At 36.3% G+C, this 26,069-nt stretch overlaps 1 protein-coding gene across 4 annotated transcripts in view; it reads right to left on the minus strand.

Annotated features, from left to right (window-relative positions):
- The window catches only part of ATP9B (ATPase phospholipid transporting 9B (putative)), a 165,264-nt gene that overhangs the window by 92,290 nt on the left and 46,905 nt on the right, over positions 1-26,069 (minus strand). For all 4 annotated transcript variants that reach the window (XM_027676005.1, XM_027676004.1, XM_027676008.1 and 1 more), the window contains exons 7-8: positions 21,596-21,647; positions 5,983-6,077 (exon numbers count right to left, since the gene is read on the minus strand). In XM_027676005.1, coding sequence (XP_027531806.1) covers positions 5,983-6,077; positions 21,596-21,647 — 147 coding nt within the window. The remainder of the gene's footprint in view (positions 1-5,982; positions 6,078-21,595; positions 21,648-26,069) is intronic.

Raw genomic sequence — 26,069 nt, forward strand, 5'->3', positions numbered from 1 at the left:
TCACTGTAGTTTAAAAACGTGTAGCTCTATAAATACTGAATTTGTATTTATTTTTATATTTTGCTGGCAAGACATCTCTCATTTCATAGCCTGCAAAACACACACACACACTTTGTATTTCATATGCTTTTTAAAATATGAATCAAATCTGAACATTAAATCTCATAAATTATCTTTATCTTAAGCCACTGGCTATTTATTGTAGTCTTTCACATGAAGTTCATTCATTGAATCCTTGTTCTTCCAACCCACTTTCAACGGCTTCACGAGAAATAATTCATATGAAACTAATACACATGTGGTGTCCTATATCTTCATCATTCACTTCTTTCCAATCTGTTATCACCTACAATCTAGCTAATCCAGGCTATTATGTGCTTTATTACACAAAGAAAAATAAAGTCTCTCAGTAGTGGATAGCACAGAAGAAAACTAATACCACACACATACTCATATACAGAATAAAAACTGCTAGTGAAATGCGTCAACTTCTGTCTTTTCAAAGAAAACCTTAGTGGAAAGCAACATCAGAATAAAAGAAAGCAGAAATATCCACCTTTTGAAGTTTATTGGCATTTGTACAGTAATATATTTTCCTGGATTCTAATATTTCAATTTTCTTCTACTGTAATGTTCTCCTTTGTTATATTTCAAATGTAAAAATTTCTATCTACCATATTTCTTTGGTATCTTTTTATGTTTTAGTTCCTGTTTTGTATTTCTGATTTAACACCTAACCTTTCATGTTTTCCTTTCTTTCTTTTTTGATTTTCAACTCTGAAATAAACTTACTTATCTTTCTGAAAAACTGAAATCTGCACATTCCTTACACATTATTGGCATTACTCTGGAATGCCATAAACTAGAACTGGCAGAGTATTCCAAAAGTGCATGCTATTTTCCTAAAACTAAAAACACGAGAAAAACCTATGCTCTGAGAGAAATGTACAGTGGTAGTTCATTGGTATTTCATTCACGAGTAGCAGAAAGACATAGAAGCATATTACATGTGCTTAGTAGATTTCTGACGTAATTCTTTTCATTATTAGGCTAAAGAAAAGAGTTAATGTTTTTTTTTTTTCTGCAGGTCAGCGCTGTGTCCTCTGGATGGAGATTGTTCTTTATAATACAAAGAAAGAGAAGTCCAAAGAATGATACAGTTACAGAAGACAAATTACATTTGAACTACAGTCAACAAACAGTAAAGCTTGCTATAATAATACAAAGATGTTCCTTCACCAAATGCTGCTTTTCCAGTAGTAGAAGCTGTGCATTATCTCAATGTCTTGGAAGAAGTCATAAAGGTGAATTTAACAAGGAGACATCAAGATTTGTACACAACAGTACATGTAAATATAATTTCTGCTCACTAAGCGAGAATAATTTATCTGGTTAGGTTATATCATTGCTTTCCCCTATATAAAAGCAGAGAGAAGGAAAATAATTTTAAATAAAGGATTTGATTATATTGTTTTAAAATTACTTTTATTAAAATCACTTTTATTACTTTTAAAATTACTGTTTATTAGCAATTTAACTAATGAGGGACTTGATCTTTGTGAAACTCAGATTCAGTAAAGAATTATTTTCATACTTTAAGCATTGAACTGCTGGTTCTCAGAAGCTAAATAGTTCTTCTGATACCTGCAATGGAAGCAGTATTCTACACCTAAAATTATGTTGTTTTTAGAATACAATAAGGGCAAATGACCTCAGTTATTTTCTTACTCAAGGATAAAAATCACATTTGGGTGGGAATTGTAACAGTTCTAGATTAAAGAAACCATATGAAAGATTTGAATCTTAAGTAATAACAATTATTCTTATACAACAGTACTGAGATTTTTCTTAAAAAATTTCTATGCATTTAATTATCTCACTTGAAACAGTAATGCAGAATACATTTCATCCTTCTACATTGAAAGTCAGAAAAGTACTTGATCATGGTACAATAATGAAAATGTTTTCTTTTGCATTTCACCATTTTAAAAAATCACCATAAACTTATCAATAACATAGAAAAATCTCCCCTATTAGGTCAAGGGCAACATTTGTTCACCTTACTTAAAGATCATTAAAATACATTCTTAATCATAACATGTAGTTCATTACAAATAAAATTGCCTTTGGTTCAATAAAACTAATTAAATGTAAATGGTATTGTTTACTGCTGTATGGATCTTCTGATATAAATCAGCAAGTCACCATTTATTGAAAATTACAGTGACCTCATTGCTGTTAATAAATATAGCTGATCACACAAGCTTACAGAAGAATGCCTCAGAACTTGTCCATCATCAGAGCTGTCCCACCTATAACTATGAAATTGCAAGAAACCTAATCTAGGTGTTACAATATTTGTTGCACAGCCATCATTAAATGACTTGCTGAAATTTTAATTCTCTGATCACATTAAGTGCTTTAGAAAGACATCAAAATCTGTACCGATCATCTTGGTGGTGTCATCTGTTCTTTAAGAAAAGCTCTGAAGGTCTGCAGTTTTGTTTATTCTGGGTGTCAAAGTGGGTAGGGTTACAGCAGTGCTCTGTTGACACGGCTGACAGCTTGTGCCAGCGAAAGATATTCACTCTCTTGCCTGAAAGGAGGTTGTAGCAAGGTGGGGGTCAGTCTCTTCTCCCAGGCAACAAGTGACAGGAGCAGAAAAAAATCACCCCAAGTTGCACAAGGGGAGATTTACATTGAATATTAAGAAAAATTTCTCCACAAGGGTGGTCAGGCATCGAAAAAGGCTGCCTAGGGAAGTGGTGGAATCACCATCCCTGGAAGTGTTCAAAAGGCATGTGGATGTGGCATTTGTGGTTTAGTGGTGAACATGGCAATGCTGAGATAAGGGTTAGACTTGACGATCTTAGAGGTCTTCTCCAATCTTAATGATTCCATGTTTTTACATCTGATAACTAAAGAAATCCAAATGAGGGACAATTACAGAGAGTATATTCTGTCAAACATGCAATCAAATTGTTTATAGTCTCTTCTATGCTCAACTTGCACAAGTTATATTTTTAAATTACTGAAAATATATTTCCATATGTAAATACAAACTGCAAGTCTCAGCTCTGAAAACACATCACGTCATGGAGAAGACACTGTGACAGGTCTTATGTCCAATAAGTCCCTGGAAGTTGGGAAAAGCCCAGTTGTTACTGCGGGCAGAAGGCTGGCTGGAACGGCGTGATCCATCCAGCAACACACCAGGACGGCAGCCCAGGTGCAGCGAGGGCAGAGCCCCAGAGACTGTGCCTCGCTCCACTGGTCAGCACGGGTTCTCCCTAGGAGAAGCAGTCGGCTGCTGGCTCACCTTAACCCACCGGGAGTTAACCCTGGGGACTGGGCCGCTGTTGCCATCCTGAACTGCTGCAGTGAATTCCTGCCTGAGAGTCAACTCTCAGCCTGTGGCCTGCAGGAGCTGGATGTAACACATTCAGAGTGGGACATGGCCGGTCTGCCCTTGAGTGCCTCACCCACACCACACTGGCTGTGCCGGTGGCAAACACCAGGTACACACCAGGCACTCGTGCTGCACATGGTGCACACAGTGGAACAGGGTCATCCCGTCCCGGCAGTTTCCTTTAGCAGCAGGAAAGGTCGCTGCCTGACCTGCCTGACATTTTGTACAGGAAAGGAACCCAATGCTGATCCCAGACAGCAACACAAAACACTCAGCCCAGTGCCAGACTGCTTCCAACCCTAAGTTTCTGCAAAAGTAACCTTAAGCCTATCAAAAAGCCTATGCCCCTATTACACACTGTACAGATTAGCAAGATAATCGCTTTAAATTTGCTTTTTTCCCAAGTCAGAAACAAAGCATAGGGATGTTTTACAAAGCAACTGACATTTTCCACTTAATATCTTCCAGGCAACTTGCCTGATTTTCCACTTTTATTAACAGTAGTTTTCAGCAACAAAGAAGAAATGCATTTCTCAAATGATCCTTACTTCTAACCAAGTTGCTTGCCTTTTCTTTTTCCACTGTGTGGCAGTTTGAATATTGTTTGCTGAGAAAACCTCAACTACGTATTTTAAGCGTCCCTTTTCTAGATAAGTTGGGTGTAAAGTTTCAAGCACTATCCCTGCTTGTTTAAATCATGCAGCCTATTTTTGCTCTTTTTTCCAAAACCATTATTTTTACTGTAACTATAAAGAAATAATTCTAGACACTGTATTTCAATTTAAAAAAAAAAAAACAAACTACGTGAAGGGCCCACATATAAGTATAGCTTATGACTCTATTATAAAGCACAAAAACTAGGCTTATGAGAAAATAATTCCATAATGTATTTTTTGTTAGTTTAATATTCACAGCTTGCTTACAGCTTCATACTAATTTCTGAGTTTAAGACTTGCTGAGAAGCAGCCATTTAAAATGATCTCAATAAAGAATCACTAAGTGTCAGTGGTTTGACCAAATCGTGCAGCATCAAAATTTAGAGGTAGTTTAGTTTAGTTGGCAGGACATATTATACCTGGTGTCAGTTACTTCAAGATGAAATGTCAGCTTAATGCAGACAAAGCCTATTCTAGCGTGGTTAAGCACCAGCAACTGAGTGGTGTGAGAAAGGGCAGAGGCACATCAACTGCTTGGTGGATTCCATTCGCTGCTGGTAGCCAGAGAAGGTGTATAAGCAGCTCCTGATTAACCACATTTAATGACTCAACTCAGACTGTCACCTACAGCTCAAGAGGGAGAGTACAAAGATCTTGCAAGAAGCACAGATCAGTTAGAGGTAGATTAGTAGCCTTAAGTAGAAACAACTAAGGAAGAAATGATTACTATATTGTACAGTTAAACCCTGTATACTGTTTCCAAGATGGTGATATCTTGCATTTCTCTCCCCTAACATGCCAAAAACAACCACTACCTATAGCAAACTTTCACCTCTGCAGAAGATGACGCTGCATGTCCTACCATTCAAATGCAGACTCCCCAATTTCAATCACTTCTGATTTATTTTCCACTCTAAAATACTACATGTGAAGCAAGTAGCCAGAGAATATGAACACGGAAAAAAACCCTCTCCCTTTTGCTAAATTTGAGCGTGGCAGCAACTCTAATTCTGGAAGTGTAATTGCAGAAGTCCTGCTAAGATCTGACACATAATTTAACACTTCTATTGTGATGACATACAAATAGCCCTTTCAAGGTACATTTGCCTTTAATAAAACACCTAAAGTATTTAGTGTCAAAACACCAGAAATTCTGTAAAGATAAATTTCCGCAAGCTTGTGACTTGAGTATGTTTTCAGAGGAGGTCTCAACACCAAGCCAAATCTCCTGTAAAACAGCAAGCTTCCCCAGTATAAGGGACACAATTCAGCTTCTTGTTAAGAGACATTTATACAATTTTACATGTGCTTTTGTAGGTATGTGTCTATTTTGAATATGTATATATACATGCACACACACTCACGTCCTTTTTCATAATTTTAGATATATCCATGACACGACACATACATGCATTCAAAAAATACACACATTCAGGCAACTCTTAGAGAGCCCTCTCTGCAAGAACTTGCACATTGCACCTAGTCAGACCAGAAAGCATCTCGACAACAAAAAGCACTTTACCTTCCAGAAGCAGACTGCTGTTTCCCAAGCTCACAAGTTACTGATTAAAGCAATGGTTCCTGAGGCAAGAATGACTTGCACTGGCAGTCTAACTTGCTTGAAAAGACTGTAACTGTGATATGCTTCTGTGGAGTGCAGATCTCAGTGGAGACCAAAATGAGACCCACACAGGACAATTCTGACTCAGTTTCTTTTCAATGCAAACCCAGGTATATTTGCATAACCAACTTCTCATTCAGCAGCCAGTGGAATATCTGTGTCTTATTTATTGCAAAAATTAAGTCTGTAGTAACAGGTATTTTCCAATACTTACAGTAACTGTAATAATCTCTTAGATAACGGATACATATGCACACATAGAAGGTATCTTAAAAGTAAACAGATAAAATGCTTACCCCCAAAGCTGGCAATCTTTGTGTGCAACTGACAGCAACCTTCAGTTTCCAATCTGTTTCTCCATCCAGCTGGTCAGTTCGAATGAAACATGAACCTTGAAGTTATAAAAAGACATCAAACCATTATTTTGATTTCAAAAATTCAGTTTGGGTTAAAACATTTAGAACAGTGGAAGTAACACAATTTACAAACATTTTTAAATAAATGTGCTACATATAAGAGGATTAATATTTTGGAGTGTCTGTGTGTTTTCTTCCAGGAATGCTCCAGATGTCAAAAAACTGCACCATGTACTGATAAAAGTAACGATATGCCTGTTTATGAACTGAGGGAAATCCTACTTTACAGGTTTCTTTATAGTTTCTAAATAGGTTTCCAAATGTTATCAGCAAGATATACAACTTCAATTGAAGTTGAAAAAGGTTTAGTTTAATATCTTTACAGAATTCTGTCACTTGTACAATTCCAACACAACGGAATAATGAACTGATGCCTGTGATTTTTTTCTCCTTGCTGGTATGACATCACAAACTTCCACTGCTTATAGTCTCCCAGCTTTTCTGAAAAAACTATTTTTTAAAATAAATTCTTAACATGGATAGCATTCGAAACAACTTGTGTCCCACTGTATTATACTTAAAAGAAGTAATTTTAAATCATCTATCAGGGATCCAAGATTAAGGAAACCTGTCAACACATGCAAAGTACTTAAGATACGAGGGAAGCTCAAGATACAGATTGATACACGCTGAAGAGAATCAGTGTTCTGTACAGACAGGAGACCAGTATTCAAGAAACAGAAAACTGAGACCAGTGCAAAGCCTCCCCCCACGCCAATAATTAGTGTGATGGATATCATCAAATCTGGAGTATTACATAGGTCACTACTGTAAGATTCAAAAAAGACTGCACAGGAACATGGCAAATCTATTGAAATATTCACAATTAACTACAATTCCATCAGGCTTGAAGCCTTTTAAAAAAGGTGGTAAAACTTTAGCAGTACTCTTCACAATTGCTACAATAGAAAAGCCTTAAATATTTCTGAAGTAGTAATTACAATTCCCATTACACTACAGCCTAACAACTGTATACACTATTGTTACTGGGTGCTATGAGTGTGAAAAGAATAGATTTTTCCACTTATTTGTAGATTTTAACTAATGTGTATAGACATACATGCATATATACCTATAATTCCTTCTATATTCCAACCGATCCAATAAAATCTAACTAAGTAGTTTCACTCTTAGAAGTGGTGTGGTAGCAATTAAATGGACAAAAACGCTGCAAAGGAGTTTATCCAGGTTTGAGTTTTATTACAGACAACAAAACAGTCTGCTAGAACGTGTCAAGGCAATACTTTAAGAAACGGTACCTACCAGTGAACACAACAGAGATTCTTTTACAGGACACGTGGGCCCTGGTGTAAGTAAAATCTAACAGAACCCAATGTTTTATTCATCAAGGCCTCCAAAATAGGCAGTTCGATGAGCTAGTGGTCTGAAAAGACATGGTTGAGAGAGAAGCCACCTGAAATTTTATCTGACTGGAAGGTACCATTTTTGCACAACAGACTACAAAGAAGCCTCCAAGCTTTCATGTAACAGTTATATTTAAGTGTGTAATAAGTAAACAAATCTTTAATGTTAATGTAGACAGATCTCAGAACACATTATCACAGCTAAATTTCACCAAAAGCTCAGAGATGCAAGCTGTAAAGATGTGTCTAAAGTTCTTGAAAGACTGGTTTTAAATTCGTGACAGGATTCTTTATGGATTTTCTTCTAAAAATGAAATACTATAAAGCATTTTTTGGAGAGTCCAGTGACATACTCTGCATTATAATGAAGCGTGAAGTACCTAGGAACAACTAGAAATACCATGGATTCACCACACTTTCTGGCAATGGCATAGATAAGCCTACTCTCCATCATACTTTTCCTGTACAAGGCATTTCATGGTTCTCTTTACCCTTCCTGTCAATGGTTGCTCTCTTCCATCAATTTCATTTAGAATTATACTATAGATCAATGCAGTTCAAGACCAGTGTGGCTCCTGTGGATGGTTGACTGCACATATATTCATTTAATAGAGCTTCACACTATGACATCTATTGGCCAGCTGCATTTCCTCTCCACTTCAGCAGTTAATTTCATCAATAACTTATCTCATAGCCTGTTTCCCTTTTATCCAGAAAAAGGGACTGCTTTCTGCCAAGTCAGCTTTCAATAGTGATCACAAAAGCAAAACTGAAACAATAGTCGTCTTCTGTATCTCAAATACTGCAGCAGATTTGACTAAGTAACTTTAATTATTCTATAAGGTACTGATTTTAAACCTGGCTTAAGTGAGCTATAAACATGGAAGATTAAACATGTAATTAGAAAAAAACCCTAACTGTTCACCCCTACCAAACCCTTGGATTTGTGTAAAACTAAATATTCCCCACCGTGTATCGTGTGGAAGTCACAAGTACTTAACCTTTGAGAGGTATTTCAGTTAATAGTACATAAAACTTCTAAAAAAAAAATCAAAGTATTTTGAAAAAATAACTATTTTAATTGCTCCACTTTTAAAATTCTTGGAAGCATTGCACCCTCCTCTCCCAGTGACAAAATTAAAAACAAAAAACCACACAAAAAAGTAGTAAAAAATTGTGTTACATACTCCAGCAGAATGGTTTAGGTCAGTGTTAAAAATTTCTTGTATTTCTAACTGGAATATGACTTGCCAGGTAAAAAAACCCCATCTATACACGTCAGGAATTGCTGTTCCCGCTGAATTCAGTGATAACTCTTGAACCTGACAATTATTTTACAGTGCACAAATAATGAAATTCTTTTTAAGTTCTGTGCTGCTTTAAGGAAATGTCATTAAGTTCTTTAACTAGTTACCAACCTAAGCATAGCTGTTTACAAAAAAAATAAAATTAAAAAGAAAGAAAAAGGAAAAGGCCACATACAAAAGAGAACGCATACATTTAAGCCTTTTACTTTATACAGTGAGGACACTCAGATGCTCATTTCCCATAACAATACACAGTCATTCAAAATTAGTGGAAAAAGTTGAACATTGTGGACGTCTGACTTACTTCTGTCATTCTAGTGAAAATTTTGGAACTACGCAAAGTAGAATTTAAGGGTTGATTTAAGGAAATTATACTGGGCTTAAGTATCTTAATCATTTATCAAAAGTGGCGCAAACTTCACGAGCACATTTAAACTATGTATGTAATATTCATTTAGCCTAATCAGTTGAAGACACGCATAAATCAATGTAGAGCAAGTCCATGCAAGGTGCTGCCCAAGTGCAACTAAACTGATTTTTAAAACCATTTCAGATGAAATTGTGAAACCTGAATGCTTAGCAAAGCCCTGGGACTAAATTCTGTTTTGGTGATTTAGCAAAAGCTCAATTATTTGAGTCCTGTACACAATTTACCCTAAGATTGCTCTTCTGTGGCAAAACAGCACTTGAATACAAAGGATGAAAATAATTTGAAGAACCTGAAGTAACTATGTAACTTCAAATTATAAGGATATATTGCTAATTATTTACAGACCTTTTACTCATGTTTATTTGAGATACTGTGGATTAAAAATCTTTTTTTAAAGCAATTTTGTGTGTTAATAGAATACTTAAGAAAAATAATGTTCATTTCAGTAGCTTTTATGGTGTTTTGACACAGAGGTACAAAAGCTCATCTATAAAAGCACTAATTAAGGGCCATGACATGCCTGGCCTAGATTTATCAAACAAAGATACGGTGCTCAATACAAGAAGAATTCTACTTACTCAGTGTGTGCTGGACTTAAGGTTTTAATCGGAACATGCCTGAAGGACACGTACACAACAAATGCTTCTGGGAATGGTGTACATGTACACACGCATCAGTGACCTACCTATCCCTAGAAATCCCAAAGAAAAGGGCCCTGAACAAAAATTCTCAAACTAAACACAGGTTGCCCTTGGAAAATGCTCCTCAATTCAGGAGGAAAAAACCACCAAGGAATAACTTATTCTGATTAGCATTAAAAAATGACAAAGCAAATGACATGTCATCAGAAGAGTTCCATGCTTCTGTCCCTCACTTTTTCTGCCTGTGCTTTGAACAGTCACTTACAGAAGATCTTGTCTTCAACTGCACCTATTTAATCAGCATTTTACAAGCGAAAGTATCTTTAAAAATGTTTCCATTTTTAGATTTCACAAGCACATTCAAACAAATACCTTCCATAGAACCTTTACAAACAACTCACAGGCGGTATTTCTTACAAACGTCAGTATAAACAGTAAAGAATAGTATATAAGAAGTCAATCAACTCAGAAGTGCTGAAAACTATATTTAACTTTCTCATGGAGAACATTAAAGTTAACAGATTTCTGCTAGCAATTTTTTTGCCATATATTGGCAAGGCTCTTTTTCAAGCTTGCTGATAAGCACTGAAGAGAACTTATAAGTATAATTCAAATCTGCCACATAGCATACGTTTTAATGTGTGATGAAGATGCATTGGAGGGAAACAACTGTAACTTAGTCGTATATAGCAGATGTACAGGAGGATGCATACTTTACAAGCATATTAAAGACCAAGCACCCCAGTCTTGAAAAGGTATTGTTTTATTTCTGCATAAATGCAGTGTTGAATTCCACACTCCATTACAAATATATTGTCAGAAAGCAATTGCAGAATGTGTGCACTTTAATTAGTCTTAAAAAAAATCATAAAAGTAAATTACATTTACTTTATATAATATGTAACTGATAAGAATTCATGTCAGTTTTTCTTAAACAGAGATAATGCTAAACCATCACTACACGTCTGGGCTCTTCTCTGTCAAATCTAAATAAATAAAATTATGTCTGCCTTCTCTCTCTAGGGTGGCATCCAATGAATTTTTTACAACTGAGAACAACAGCTACAACTAATGCCTTTCAAGCCTCAGCAAAACTGAATTATTAAATCTGTCTGCCTATATCCTATTACAGCCTACTTATGAATACTTGATTTTATTTTGTATAATTGACAACAGTTGTCAGGAAAGGAAGGTTTTAACGGCAATCAAATTAAGATCAACTGGTATAAGTGTCACAGTGAAAAGCTTGTGTCAAGTGTTGATGAATTAATTGATGGGTCACTGGGAAACACGGCACGTGGAACTGCAGTGTCATAAACAGCTATATATTGTCTGGTAATATTACCAGCCTTCCTGCTTTAAGTGAAAAGCATTGAAAAGAGATGGGTTACTAGAATATATCCAACAGAAGAAAAACACACTTTGACTTTGCACACCTAACACCAGACCATTTACAAACAGCTTAATTTTTAAATCATTTATATTACTTAAGTGACTATGTGCATGAAAATTTTAAACCGATGACAAGATGAATAGCAGCACCAAACAACATACTGCAGTACAGAGTTTCATTTACTACTAAAATAAGAAGCTTTCAATTACGATAGCTTCTAGGGACAAAAAAACTCCAAGATGCCTGAAACATCCCAAACATTTAAGCTACAATGCCATACCATAGGATGCAATCAAAAAATGTAATGGCATTTACAGAAGACTGATTAAATTAGTTTAAAAGCATTAATTTCTCTTAAGACCAGGGAAGAACTGTGTGTACTTGAGATATTTGATCTGAATTAAGAAACCGATGAAGCAATTGATTAATTGGAATTTAAGCCATCAGTCACTGGATCCATCAACAGTTTCATTTACATTCTAAACAATCAGCTGATGGTCTTATAGGATACCACGTATTAATACACAGTCAATATGATACCCTAAACTCATCACAGTTCCTTATTGACAAGAACTCAGATGTTTTTTAATCCAAGCTTGATCACACTGCATCTTTTTTGAATTGCTGTATTGATTCAGTACGCTTTAGGAATTTTTATCTCTGTTGAAACATTATGGAATTCTCTTATATATGGTAAACAATGTTCCAAGTTAAAAGAAAAAATTTATTCACATTCATATTCACATTCTCAAATTTTCACTTATTGATTTATATTATTTTGATATATACAGAAGGATACTCAAAAGCATTAATCTTTTCCATTTAATAGGATTTGATGCACCACTTCATTATTCTTCTGATGTACACTAGCTATCTCTTTTTGCAGAAACCCAGTGTTACAGACGAAAGATAGTATGTGTTATTTATGTCTTCAGAGTAATGACTGAATCAAAAACTCTGCCATACAGAATGCTCAGAACACTGAAAACCTTCTTGCTTTTCGGACCAAAATAAGAATACTGACTCAACAGCTCCTTGATTTGAGAGCACTGATAGCACAGCAGAGCTCACTGTCCCCATCAACCTCCCTAATGTACTTAAATATTTCTAAAGACCAGTAATACAAAAAATACATATACACCTCAAAGAAAAGTGCTTATAGCAGACTTACAAAGCATTTTCTCTCTTGAAGAAAGGAGAACTCACAAACAGGAGGTTGAGAAAAGCGTATGGCCAAAACCAGAATTCACTGAGAGCATGTTTTGCCTCAAAGATTTTAGCAGTAGCAATAGCAATCAACTAGAAGGACATTCCATTAACTAAATTACAAGGAGCAGGTATAAAGCTTAAACACAGAAAAGTGCAAGTCGAAGGAGTTGACAAAATCGTCAGGTTACAATAGGCAAGCGAAAAACAAGAGGATACATTTTTCATTAAAATTTAGCAGGGAAAAGCACATTCTACTTTACTGTTTGATAACTGGGAAGAAGCAAGAGACCCGGCTGCAAAGATTGAACACCGGACTTCATCACGCAAAAAGCAGAGGATTTCTACTTTTTCCAATTTCTTTTTACTTGAAAGACAGAGGAAGGCTGTGCAAAGCTACATGGACACCTGAAATCAGAACTGTAACTGAAGAAGTTAAATATTTGAGCTAAATTGTATTTAACCTTCACATGTACCAAGAGCACTGACAGTGCAGCAACACAGGTCGTAACATTCGCATGGAAAAACCCAGCGCTCTCCTCAACTGGGCATTCCTTACAAAGCAGGTTCTCCAAGTTAGGTTTTCTACCACTGGAAAGAGAGCTGCCAGATTAAGGTAGTTCAAGACTGCACAAGCTTAGATTCCAACTCCAGACAGCCATACACCTCAAGCCCTCAGAATCAGATCAATACGTGCAAGCCATCCTTTCCTTATGAATACATTAAGATTGATTTGAGGATCATTTCTAAATGTTTAAGACAACACTATTGCAAGATTACTCCTCATTAACCCTACTAATCAGAAATTTATATGTTTTGGAGAAATTCCTTTTTCACAAAAAAGATGAGGCTCACCAAAAGACATTTTCCAATCATTTCAAAGAATCAAGGTAATATTAGCAGCTTGCCCAGAAGAGCCTTGAAGTAAGAGAAGAAGAAAACCACCCCAAATTCAATAATCTAAGACAAGAAAGAGGTGAGAGCAGCTTAAAAAAATCCCATAATGGATAGTATCAATCTTATGAACAGATACTTCTTCTAGGCACCATATTATAAACTGTTTCTACACAAGGAATTCTTGACCCTTACCCTGCAAGAGTAATTTCTTCGTCTTTTATGTTCAAAGCCTTTGACAAAATACCCACAGTCCACCACTTCTTAATATACATATAGTTTGTCTGCCTGATTTGCCCTGCCTCTGAGATGTGCTTTGATGATTCTCACCTTCAGCTTCTTTAAGTTGTTACCCCAAATTGGGGGAACTGTTTGGGATTTCAGGATATTTGAATTGCTACTCCAGCCAAGCCATGAAATGCCCTTAAATTTCTGGGGAAATGCATTATCACTGGCAAGTGGGAACAGGTGAGTTTATGCCTAACACAATACATGGTCTCCTTGAGACCCCTGGTGGCCTAGTGGTTAGCGTGCAGGACTTTCACTGCTGCGACCACGGGTTCAAATCCCGGTCTCCTGGCCTGATGGAGGTCGTTAGCCCTGTGTGGCCATCCATCTATGAGAAGGACACTCTAAACAAACCTACGTCCTGAGGACCTCACTGCCATTGTCCAAGCTTGCTTGGCCCCGGCAGATGAACCTTAGGATTAAAGGGTGGGCTCAGTTCAGCGCAGGCTGTGTCTCACCTAAAAAATCCATTGCGCAGGCTGGAAAGGTAAAAGACCTTTCCCCAAATCTTCGTTCACGAAGATGGGCCATTATTACATGGTCTCCTTACAGATAAATTTTTTCAACTCTTACTAGTCCTTTTTTTAAATACAAAAATTAAATAAAGAATAAAATATTACTTTCTCACTGCTTATTTTGCTACAAATCTAATGAAACACATGGATTGTGCCAGTTGCCCAAGTATGCACAGAAAACAAAATAATTAGGGAATGAAATACACGTCTTCTAATAACATTTTAATCTCTAATACAGAGTAATATTATTGGGGGCTTAATGCCTGCTGAGACCACCTCCTTCCAACACATCACATTCATACTATCTGACTATATCTTAAACAAGTAGCTGATCACATCGAATTACTATTACTCAGTGGCTTAAAGTAGATACCAAAACATTTCAAGCCCGAGTTAAATCAAATGCTAAAAACAGAATAGGAACTGAAGTATAGAAACAGATTAAAGTAGTTTGGACAGATTGTTGGCAGCTACTCATGCCCCGAAGATAAACTTTTATCTGGCCGTATGTGCAAAACTTAACTCTAGTCATTTATCATTCTCTATAGCAATAGATTTTAAAAGCATTTCAGTTTCCAGACAGGTAGGTTTTAGAACGCTTGTTTTCTAAACATAATAGAAAATTCCAGAATGTGTGACTAATGCAACTCCTTCAGCCTTATTATTCTGCAGTGGCTGGTTTTATGAAGAGATAAAAAGAGACATCAGTTGCACAACTGAATTTCAAATCAGAGGAAAAAATACCAGTTTGGTTTTTAAATATCTGAAGTTCCAGAACAGGCTGGGGTTCAGACAATTAAATTATTTGTAGAACACTTACTCCTAACTGTTCAGAATAAATAGATAGTACTTGCATCATCTTTACTATATTTTTCCTTGCAGTGAGTTTGAAATTTAATTCTTTGACATAAATGTTCAACTAACACTTGCTTTTTAAGATTACAAAACTGGATCTTTTTAACAAGTAAACCATACTTGCTGGCATCACACTTTCTTTTTGTAGAGCAATGCTTAAGAACTCAAAGTTTTCAAAATAACTCCCTTCTTTGATAAGCAGACTTTGTTTGAGATGGTAGACTCTGCAGAAAGCCTTTACTGATTAATTCACAGCTCCTTCCAACAGCAAATCAAGCTATATGAATGATTACTTAAGTCTGTACTGGCATTTATGCCAGTAAAATGGTTAGCATTTAAAATAAAAATCACATCTGAGACAGTTATATTGCTACAGAAATGAATGGCTACAAAGCCTCAAAATAAAAATTGTTTTCCTGTTTTATTCCCACATTTTACTCATACCATTGTTGTTAACGTAATTACAAGTGAAGAATCCTGAAAACTCTTAACTACAAAATTTAATACAAGTGAAATTACTCTTCTTGCTACAATTCCGAAAAGTATAAATATGTTTGCAGCTAGTATTTTATACTTGAGTAAATATATAATTTTTAAATAGTTTAATAGTTTTAAATAGACACTGATCTATGCAATGGGGGATGTCCAGAGGGATGTCGACAAGCTGGAGAAATGGGCTGACAAGAGCCTTAAAGTTCAACAAGAAATGGTGAAAAATCTTGAACCTGGTGAGGAACAACCAGTACATGCTGGAGGCCATCCAACTAGAAGGGAGCTTGATAGAAAAGGATCTGGGGATCCTGGGGGCACCAGGCTGACCATGAGCCAGGAGCATGCCCTTGCAGCAGGGGAGGGTAATGGTATCCTGGGCTACGACACCTAAAGTATTGCCAGAGGTCAAGGGAGGTGCTCCTTCCTCTCTGCTCAGCACTGGTGAGGTTACGCTCGCAATATTGTGCCCTGTGTGAGTCTCTCCCGTACAAGGTGGTATGAGCATGCTGGAAAAGGTCCAAAGAGTGCCACGAAAATTAGGAACTGCAGAATCTCCCATATGAGGAAAGGCTGAGAGAGCTGGGACTGCTCAGCCTCAAAAAAACAAGGCTTCGGTATGATCCTAATAATGTCTATGAATACCTGGAGGGAGGGTGCAAAGACTGAGCCAGGCTCTTTTCAGTGACAGAAACAATGACAGAAACACCTCTGAACACAAGGTGACAAGAATCATTATTTTTTAACTGTGAGGATTACTAAGTACTGGCACAGCTTGCCCAAAGAGCCTGTGAAATTTCCCTCCTCGGCAATGCTCAAAAGCTGTCTGGACATGGTGTCTGGGCAACCAGTTCTAGGTGGCCCGGCTTGAGCAGAGGTGTTGGACCAGATGATACCTGGAGATTCCTTCCAGCCTCCACCATTCTGCGGTATCATCTAAAGTACTCACAGAAGTAAGACCAAAATAATGTAACTCTGGCCTGAAAAACAACAGATGTAGCAACTGTGGAACTGGCATTACCTTACAAAGAATTAAAGGTTCTTCACAAAGGATTGTGAGAATTTCAAAATGATTTTCCATTTCCCTATTGCTTGACTTGCACAGCTGTAGTGGTAGATAAACAGTATTTTGGAATGTTCATGCCAGAAAATTACTATATGCTGGATTTAAAGACATACAATAATAAACTTGGTTTATGATAAAGATTTTTGCATGACAGCATGCTTGACAGCAGTGGAACTGATCAGTCACTGGCAGTTGCTCTCTCCAGAGTATCACCTCTAACAATAAAAAATAAAAAAACCCAGACTTTTGTCCAATTTGGTAGGGGACCTTGTGAACAATAAGAAGGGTTTAACTAAGATTAATCAATTCTTACCCCCTAAAAAGCTAATAACAAAAGCCAGTATCATAATAGCACTGTGGTTAGTCTGTTATAGGCCTAAGTAGTTAGCAGCAGTACAGAACAGAAATAATTCTTTGCAGTCCTAGTGTCTATGGAGCACATCCCAAGCCCTAAAGCTCATTGCAGACTTGAGCAAATAGTCTGTTTAGCCCTAATTCCATGTACAATGCCATTACATCTTTCTCCCAGTAACTTTCGACTTGTGGCCAATTTCAACGAAGTATGGCAGATCAGCGATCTCAAGGTTATAAAGTGCCTTGAATTTTTGTGAAAAAAGAAATTATCAAAGAGCCACACGAATAAGAGAAAAGCCAAGCTGTTAGATCTGACAGTAATCTGTTCTAGGACCTAGCAAAAATTAATAGCTAAAAATCAACATTTGCTTAGCTCAGAACCAGCCACTGCATATGCAGCTTTTCCCCATGAATAATAAGGATCTGAGGTTATTGTGTGTGTAAAAGAAAAGCTTGGAGAGAAAAAACCATTCTTTACTGACACTTTGTAATCACTCTGTAAAATTTGAGTTCCTCTCAGAATTTCACATTTGAAAGTTACCAGGGCACAAATATTCCAAAGTCTTATGAACACATGCACCAGATTTTCATGAAAGACCGGATCCCGTTCATGTCAGAACATGACACATGTTAGCATAGGAACACCTGACCTGGATCAGAAGCCAGTTACTGAATCAAGGCACAACCAAGGCATCAAACCAAGGCACACTCAATGTGGAGTACAAGGATTTTACCTTAAAGAAGGAAAGAGCTCATCTTTGAAATTTTTCTTGTGTTTTACACACAGAGTGTCTTTGATAATATTCCCATAATGCTGAAGTTATTAACACATGCTCCAGCTGGCAGTTCCTATGGACAATTATAAAGTTATATGATGATCTCTGGAATGCTCTGTCTAGCTTTTGATTTACGACTGAGGTAGCATATAGACAAATAAAAAGCAGAGAGCATGACAAGCAATTTAAAAATGGACCTGAAATGGACCCTGTTAAGGGCCACTTAGAATCTAGATTAATTTCAGCAAGGGAGCTTTGTATTGGTGTAACAGAGATCTTGCCTACATTTGCATAACAACTTTACACTAAGGTAGTCAGATGGTTTCGGCATGATGCCTCCTTATACAAAAAAATGAAAATAACCTTTAAACTGTCTTTTGCAGTTGGCTCAGCATGAACATTTCCTTTCATTTGGTGGAAGGATGATAAATGGGACAAATCTTTCAAATTGCTTGTCACCTCTATCATTTATAATGAGCAAAACCAAGATTCAGCCATAACTAATCCCCTCCTACCATTTTAAATATATAAAACCCCATACATTTTTTGCTCTTCTTTTTTTTAATTTCCTTTTTTTAAAAATTTTATTTATTTTCAATCAATGAACATCTTTTGGAAACCTCTGTTATATGGGGAGCCTGACAGCAGCAAAGAATTCTCATCTGAGGAGTGATTTCCACCTGCTCCATCCCCCTGGGAAGTAATCCTAACTCTAAATATGAACAGCCATCTAGCTGCCTCCACTCATGAAAGAGAGGAATACCTATGTTACGGACTGCCACGAATACAAAACAAAGTCCCACCTATATTAGTCTCTAGATTATAACTTTTGTAAATGCCTCATTAAAAAACATAAGAAACTTAGAAATTGGACGCAGGCACACAATTATCATCAAGTCATTACATCAGATTCTTTGAAGATATCATTCCAGCTAAAAGACAATGCATCTGATAAAGAAAGGGAAAAAATACATCTAATAAGAAATTAGTTTTATCAAAATAAGATTGATACCCCAAAATGCAGCTTCTGCTACATAGAATTAAAAGTACCCTAGAAAACTCAACAATCCTAGAAGTGCATTAGTGGGGGTGGGTTTTAGGCTGAACTGTTTAACCTACTTATTTACAACTCAAATGGCTTGTTTTTCTGACTGAAGATATAGGATATTGCAGTGCTGCAGACTGCACTAATATGCAATGTAAATACTGAAGTTGGAAAATAGTACTTTGCCCCAAAAGAAGCTTACAGGGTGGATTGGATTTTAAGATTAGTTCAAACTCTACTCTTCATAGATTTATAGTAAGAAGCTATAGTTAAACTGCTTTATTGCACAGAAGATAAAATTACATACAGAGCATAAAACCATCAAAAACTGTTTCGCAAAGTACTTAAAAGTGTCAACTATAAATTAAACCATAAATCAGTCAAAACTGCAACATCAGGAAGCAACAATTACAGATATAAGTGTTCACTCTTTAGTAAAAAAACAATTACTGCCATATGCTTGAAGTTCGGGGGATTATTTTTGTGTGTTTTGTTTTCTTGTTTTATTTTTAAACAAGTGCAACACAAATAAAACTAGTTAACTTGTTGCTTATTTATAGAAAGTGTATTTTTAACGTTAAATTTCATGTTCCAGGTGTAACAGAAGTTTATATAAATAACTTATATTAGAATTCTAGGAAGATTTCACTAAATTTGCTCTTTACTTACTTTACGTTATTGTGAACATTTACATAGTAGGCACAGAACTCTTGCAAATTGCTCACAAGCATTTTGTAATATCAGTTATGGAAAGTCTATTGTTACAACATCATAAACTTTTAAATCAAGTAGCTTTATTTTCTAGAGAGCAAATTAATGGAGCTTCTTAGAGGAAAAAATTTAACATTCAAAGAAAGCTGACTGAAGTACACTTAAGCATGGAACCAGACTTGACAGATCTTACTTTCAAAAATATTTTCTTCACACATTTCTGATACAGGGATTCACCCTGTTTCCTTCCCCCATCTATATCTTGACAAAGAAATAGTCTAAGTTCTATTATCTGTGGCCTTACAGATTTACTATTCCTATATATTCCAGTCAAGACACAGAGGTATCCTGTGCAGATGCCCTTCTGGCCTGTAGTTCATTGACAACCATACCTGTGCCCCATCCTTCAACTAACAGTACTATAGGGAAGGGAGACTACACAGTGTCTTATAACCTCACAAGCAGAATCCATACAATTTTAGGACTTGCTTTGTTGCAGGCTAGGCAACTGTCTCATAATGTTCTTGCTCATTTATTCCTGCACTGACAACACACTTCATACAAACTGCTGCAAGGATCCTAAGGAGAGTGAGCTAGCTCTCACCAAACAGTTCTTGGTGCTCATACAACAGCAAACACTGCACAGTGTAACATATTGAGTTTCCTATACATTTCTACTGTTTGTACATGACTTAAATTACAACTGGTACATACCCCTGCTGGAGTACGTGATGATTGTTTCCAAACACCTTGATATATAACATATAATCCAACATAGGCTAGTAAAGGCCAGGAAAATTTTGGATCAACACATATTCACCTTCTACCACTCCCATTTTGCATGCAAGTGGCCTAATTTAAAGTAATTCTTGTACAGGTGCAGAAGTCCTACTTTCTACTTTTCTAGGAGCTGTGACTTGAGCCAAAACACATTCTGGGGCAGTAAGGACAACACCAATCCTTTTATTATCATGTTGGATACAAAAGATTCAAATAGTCAAAAGCATTATGTTTTTTAATAAAATGTGAGAGGGAATAAAAGGAAAAGCCCTTGTAACCTGAACCAGAGGGTAGTTAATGAAGATGGAGGTCATATGAAGACTACTAGGAAACTTCATCAGTCCAGGCCAGTTATAGATGATCAACTGCCTCTAATCAGCATTTGAAAGTCATTAGCAAGACCCAATAACTACACAGTAACTCCTTCTTTTAGCAAATATATAGTTCTAGTCACATGATCTCTGCAAATTTAGCCTTTTTTCTGAAATATATGATAGACCTCTAGTGCCACAGTGACACACCAAGTGCTACTAATACAGGGCTTACCAGTATCACAGCTATTAGCTTTCTGAAATTTAGTGCTGTCTGACAAAAAACAGACAGTTCTTCCGGATCTGAAGAGAACTGGTAATATAAATGAGGAAAACTCATTTGAGTTATATAGGGGGAGAATCCAATAGTAATTTCTAAACTTTACAAAACAACTATAATTTATAGGGTTCCTATAAAGGAGATATTTGTTTCTCAAAGATTAGGAGTACTCCCCCATCACCATGTGAAGGGAAATAGACCTAACAAGAAGTACTTTTCTTTCTCTCACTCAAGAAAATTCCTGGGGAATTTTTTTGACAGACCAAAAAGCATTATTATTTTTAAGTAAAACAAAATGAAAAAAATCAGTTATTTCAGGGGTTTAGATAATGGTAAAACACTTTTTCCAAAAATAATGATTTTAATCACATATTGGTGGGTTCATATTTCAGTTATTTTCCATTTAATAGCTGTAATAGAATCAGATAACATTTAAATGTATGTTGCGAGACAATGATTAGTTGTAGATAATTTAAAATGCTGTCAAATCATAGTAATCAACTATTTGCTAAATATTTTTAATACTTAAACCTTTTGTTAAAACAATTCATAAAAATCACCTATTTAGAGAAACATACCTATAGAAGTCTCAGGTTCACAATAAGATTACTCCTGGCTTACAGTCCAAGCATACTGTATTTCTCACGTACGGACTCTCTCCCATTAATCAAATGAAGATAGAGTTCCATCAATCTATTCGACCAATTCAAATTGGCCACAATGCACAACCTAAAATTTTACGACAATCACCAAATTATCGTGTAAGCAATGTGAATTGTCAAACATACCCGTTTTTTCCGATGTTCTAAGAAACACCATGTCAGATGGGATTCGTTGATTCTGAGAGGAGAAAAAAAAAGTATATTTTTTCTAAGTAGGAAAAAAAATAAATTCCAATCAAATGTCCAGTAAGATCTATCACCAAAAGGTCAACTTGGATTGAAACTCAATTAAAATAGGATTTCTCACAGTACTTTACATTCAGCATTTGCAATTCAAAAATCAATATTTTCGAAAAATTATACAATAAGTAAACAACAGTTAATCCTTTCAGATGCTCTTTATAAGTGAATCATAAATACCTGAAGAACATATTAACATTTTCTTAACTGAAAACACTACTTCAAGAATATAAACATCCAACTGAAATATCTTTTAAAATAATTTCACTGAGTAAAACTCTGACATGTAGTTAGCATATATAATAGAAAAAAAAAAAAGGTAAATTTAAAATATCTGTCTTTACACTCAAGTGGCAAACATAATGTATATCAAGCATTCTCCTCTCTCCCATCACACACAAATGTACAGAAGAGAAACAGCAAACTGGGGAACAGCGTTTTCCTATTTCATGTATCTAAAATGACCAGAATTTCTTCCTCACTATCTAAGGCATAGAGCCACATGCATAGTCAGTGTCTCTGCACACCTGTTCTGCCATTCCCCTTTCCAGCACAGAACTATATGTATCAAATCACGTTTTCAATTATTTGTTGACCACAGAAAGGCCAATCTAAGCCTTCACAGGTTCAACAAAATGAACAATACCACCCTCCCACACAAACATGCTATCTGCTACATGGCTACCCAAATCCTTAGCTCCCCCCCTCCACTTGTTCTCAAGGCATCTACCAGCACTAGTTACACATTGCCAACACAGGGTTTAGGAATGAAAAACTGGAAGAAGTAAAAATAACCAACATGTCAAAACCTGGAAGAGATACAGGACTCGAAAGATAAAAAGCAACATACGAAGTCGACAGGGACCAGAGTGAAGAGTGGACAGAGCAATTAGAGAAGATGCTGTACTGAATTGCAATTTCTTCCATCACAACTTATGTCCAGTATGCCACATGCTGTACAATTTGATATTGAAGCTACACACAGAGATTCATTTGGATTTCATTTACAGACTATCTTTAACCAATTTAAAAAATCTCAGTTGATTATTAGCAATGGCATTACAAGTTTCATGCACAAAAATATTTCCTAATACTTGTTTCTGATTACTTGTTAAGAGGATATAGCCCACAAATATTTTTCATATAGACAGTACCTCCATTTGACAATAAATTTCAGGTTTCCCCTTTATACTTGGTTGATATTGCCTTGAAAGCCACTGCATATCTCAGGGTCATCATCTTTTAATTTTTAAGAGCTCTACTGTCTGATTGAGTGGAAAAGAAAATATATATAGTGACAAAGCCGACCACGGCATACATGAACCTCAGAATTCAGTCTTAAAAAACTGACCAAATTTACTCAACACAAAAAATTAAGGGGCTCAAATTGGTATCTGAGCATTTCAAAACTACTCAATAATTCCCTATGTCACACTTCAATTATAATCAAACTGCAAAATTGATACAGCAATAATAATTCAATTGTGGCTGTATTTTGAGCATTAACTACCAGCTACAGAAAACTGTTTAATTATTTTGTACAGAAGAAACAGTACTGCAGATGAGGTCAAGCTAACCTGAAAATCTGAAGGCATTAAGCACTGGAGTACCTAACATACTGAATGCAGCACACAGTCCTGTCTGTAAATTTTATAAGGATAATCCTAATCACAATACCTTGATTCACTAAATCAGAGTGGAAGGCATGAATTGTATGAATTATTACAAAGACACAACTATCAAAGAAAAACATAATGGGTTCAAAATTATATTTACATGAAATGTAAGTGCATTCAGCATGGAGCAGCTCTGAAAGCACTTATCCCAGGAATAGCCCAAACCACGGCATTAGTAAACATTCAAAAAAGCTTGTAGAAGAATCAGTACAAAGACAGAGGGGTATTTTTTGCTTATTTGAGTCAAACCAGTCCTCCATCTCAACAATTAAGGACACAACACTGCTATAAACAGAAAGAAATCCAGCATTCTCAAACTGCTTTCATTTGAAAGCAGATATGTATTTTTTTTATTTGTAACCCTCCACCTTTTACTTTAATTGAAAGCTGCACTTTGCTTTCATCACTCCAAGCCAAAGAAAAATATTTGAAATACATACACTCCTAGTTCCCTCCAATAAAACAGCTCAAAATACATCCGTCAAGATAAATAAACACTGCTTTGTATAACACTCTGTGTGGGACCTCCAAAATATTATGCCTATCCATAAAAATCAGTTCAGAGTGCAAAAAAATTCAGTCTCACTCACAATGGAGAATAAGTATGTATTTACACCAGACAACAGCACTGAAGATGATGCTTCTTCCCCATATATAATGCTGAACTCTAACATTTGCCTCAGTCACATAGCAATACTATTTCTGATCAAAAACATCCTGGATACTATAGGCAAAGTTTTTCATCACTCCAAAGAAACCTTCCCAAAATCAGCATGCAGCCACAACAGTGCCACTTGGAATAGTGTGATCTGAATAAATCAACCAGAGTCAACTGGGAGACTATGTGTTATATGGGCTTAGCTTTGAAAATAAGATGATGTAAACTCTCTAAATTTCTGGGAGGTATGTACCTCTTACCACTCCCTGCAACACACTCTCAAGAACACCAATTGAGAAATGGGACTGGAAGCAACTATAACTATATCCACTATAGGCACTTCAGTGAGGGGCCACAAAGGGCCACAGAGATGGTACCATCATAAGCAAAAATGATGCTTGGAAAACAAGCAATTTGGGAAACACTAGAAAATAGATACATATTCTAGTTTACCTAGAAATCTTATGTAGGTAGCAAAAAATCTTCTGCATACCTTAAAATTATGCATTTCCATACATGAATACTTCCTGATTTGCAGCAATTTCCATTTTAACTCTTCGTGCTTTTACAATAAAAATAAAATTCATGTGCTTGTCTGTATGCCAGCAGTATTCACCTTGAAGAGGCTGCTCATCTGCAACTAGTACAGCATTTTTTTGCATCTTGCCTCATAACACATAATAATTATACACGGAAAAAACTGTGGTAAAAACTTTAACCTTAAACTATATTATTATGCACCTATTAGATGAAAAAAGAGGAAAAGGAAAAGGCAACTTCAAAATTAAATAATTCTGTCCTTAAATGACAATAACAATTAAACAGATATCCAGTCTTGATATAGATTAGCTATACATTTTTGCAGCTTCCCTGCCAGCTGTGACATAAATCCATTACACAAGTTTCAAGTTACTGACTTCATGCCTACAAACTTCCAGTTACTTGTAAACAAGCTAAAACACTTGACCAACAGTCAAAAATTTTGCAAAAGTAACAGTCAACTAATCTAATACCAAATTAAACAGAAACTCTAATAATATGAATGAGGTATCAGGTTTCTACAGTCATTACCAGCTTCCAGAGGACACGTTTCCCATTCAGTAAATGAAACAGTCACCTGGTACACACTATTCAAGATTCAGGTACTTTATGCCTGACAAAATTGGGCAGAATCATAGAATATGACCAGCCTCTCAGTGAAGAGTCTTTTCCCAGAATTTTCCCTGACACAGCTTCATTCATAGAATCAGAATGGTTTGGGTTGGAAGGGACCTTAAAAATCACCTAGTTTCAAATCCTCTGCCATGGGCAGGGACAGCTTTCACTAGAGCAGGTTACTCAGAGCCCTATCCAACATGGCCTTGAACGCTTCCAGGGACAGGGCATCCACAGCTGCTCTGGGCAACCTGTTCCAGTGCCTCGCCACCTTCGTAGTGAAGAATTTCTGGCTACTATCTCCTGTTAAATAGTCCCTCTTTCAGTTTAAAGCTGTTACCCCTTGTACTGTCACTACATGTCCTTGTGATTCCACTTCCTCATGGCCTATCGCTTGTGGCAATGGATGTATGGAAAAAGTCCTGCCAAAGATGGACTGGTGAATCAGAAGTTTTTAATGTTGTTTAAACTCATGTTAAGAGGGCTCTTTGCAGAGTCACTGCTTTTCCCATACCTCCCCTGTAACCCCCTATCTCTCAGGTAGGAGTGTCCTGGGAAGATGTCCCAAGGTGCTCCCATTGGTCCTTTGTTAACCCCTTGCTTATTGGCTGAGTTTAAACAACATTAAAAACTTCTGATTCACCAGTCCATCTTTGGCAGGACTTTTTCCATACATCCATTGCCACAATCGCTGATCACCAGAGAGAGATCAGCAACTCCTTTCCCCACTGCCTCCATGACAGACTGCTATCCAACTAGTCACGTGAATATTTTCTCATTTTAACAGAAAAAAATGCATATTGATTTTTGCCTCCTTTTGTGTTTTCTCTGCTCCGTTTTCTTTCCTGTAAAATAATGTAAGCTTTTCTGC

The sequence above is a fragment of the Neopelma chrysocephalum genome, unplaced genomic scaffold (genome assembly GCF_003984885.1).
Source record: "Neopelma chrysocephalum unplaced genomic scaffold, ASM398488v2 Primary Assembly neopelma1_26, whole genome shotgun sequence".
In the NCBI taxonomy this organism is placed as follows: Eukaryota; Metazoa; Chordata; class Aves; order Passeriformes; family Pipridae; genus Neopelma; species Neopelma chrysocephalum.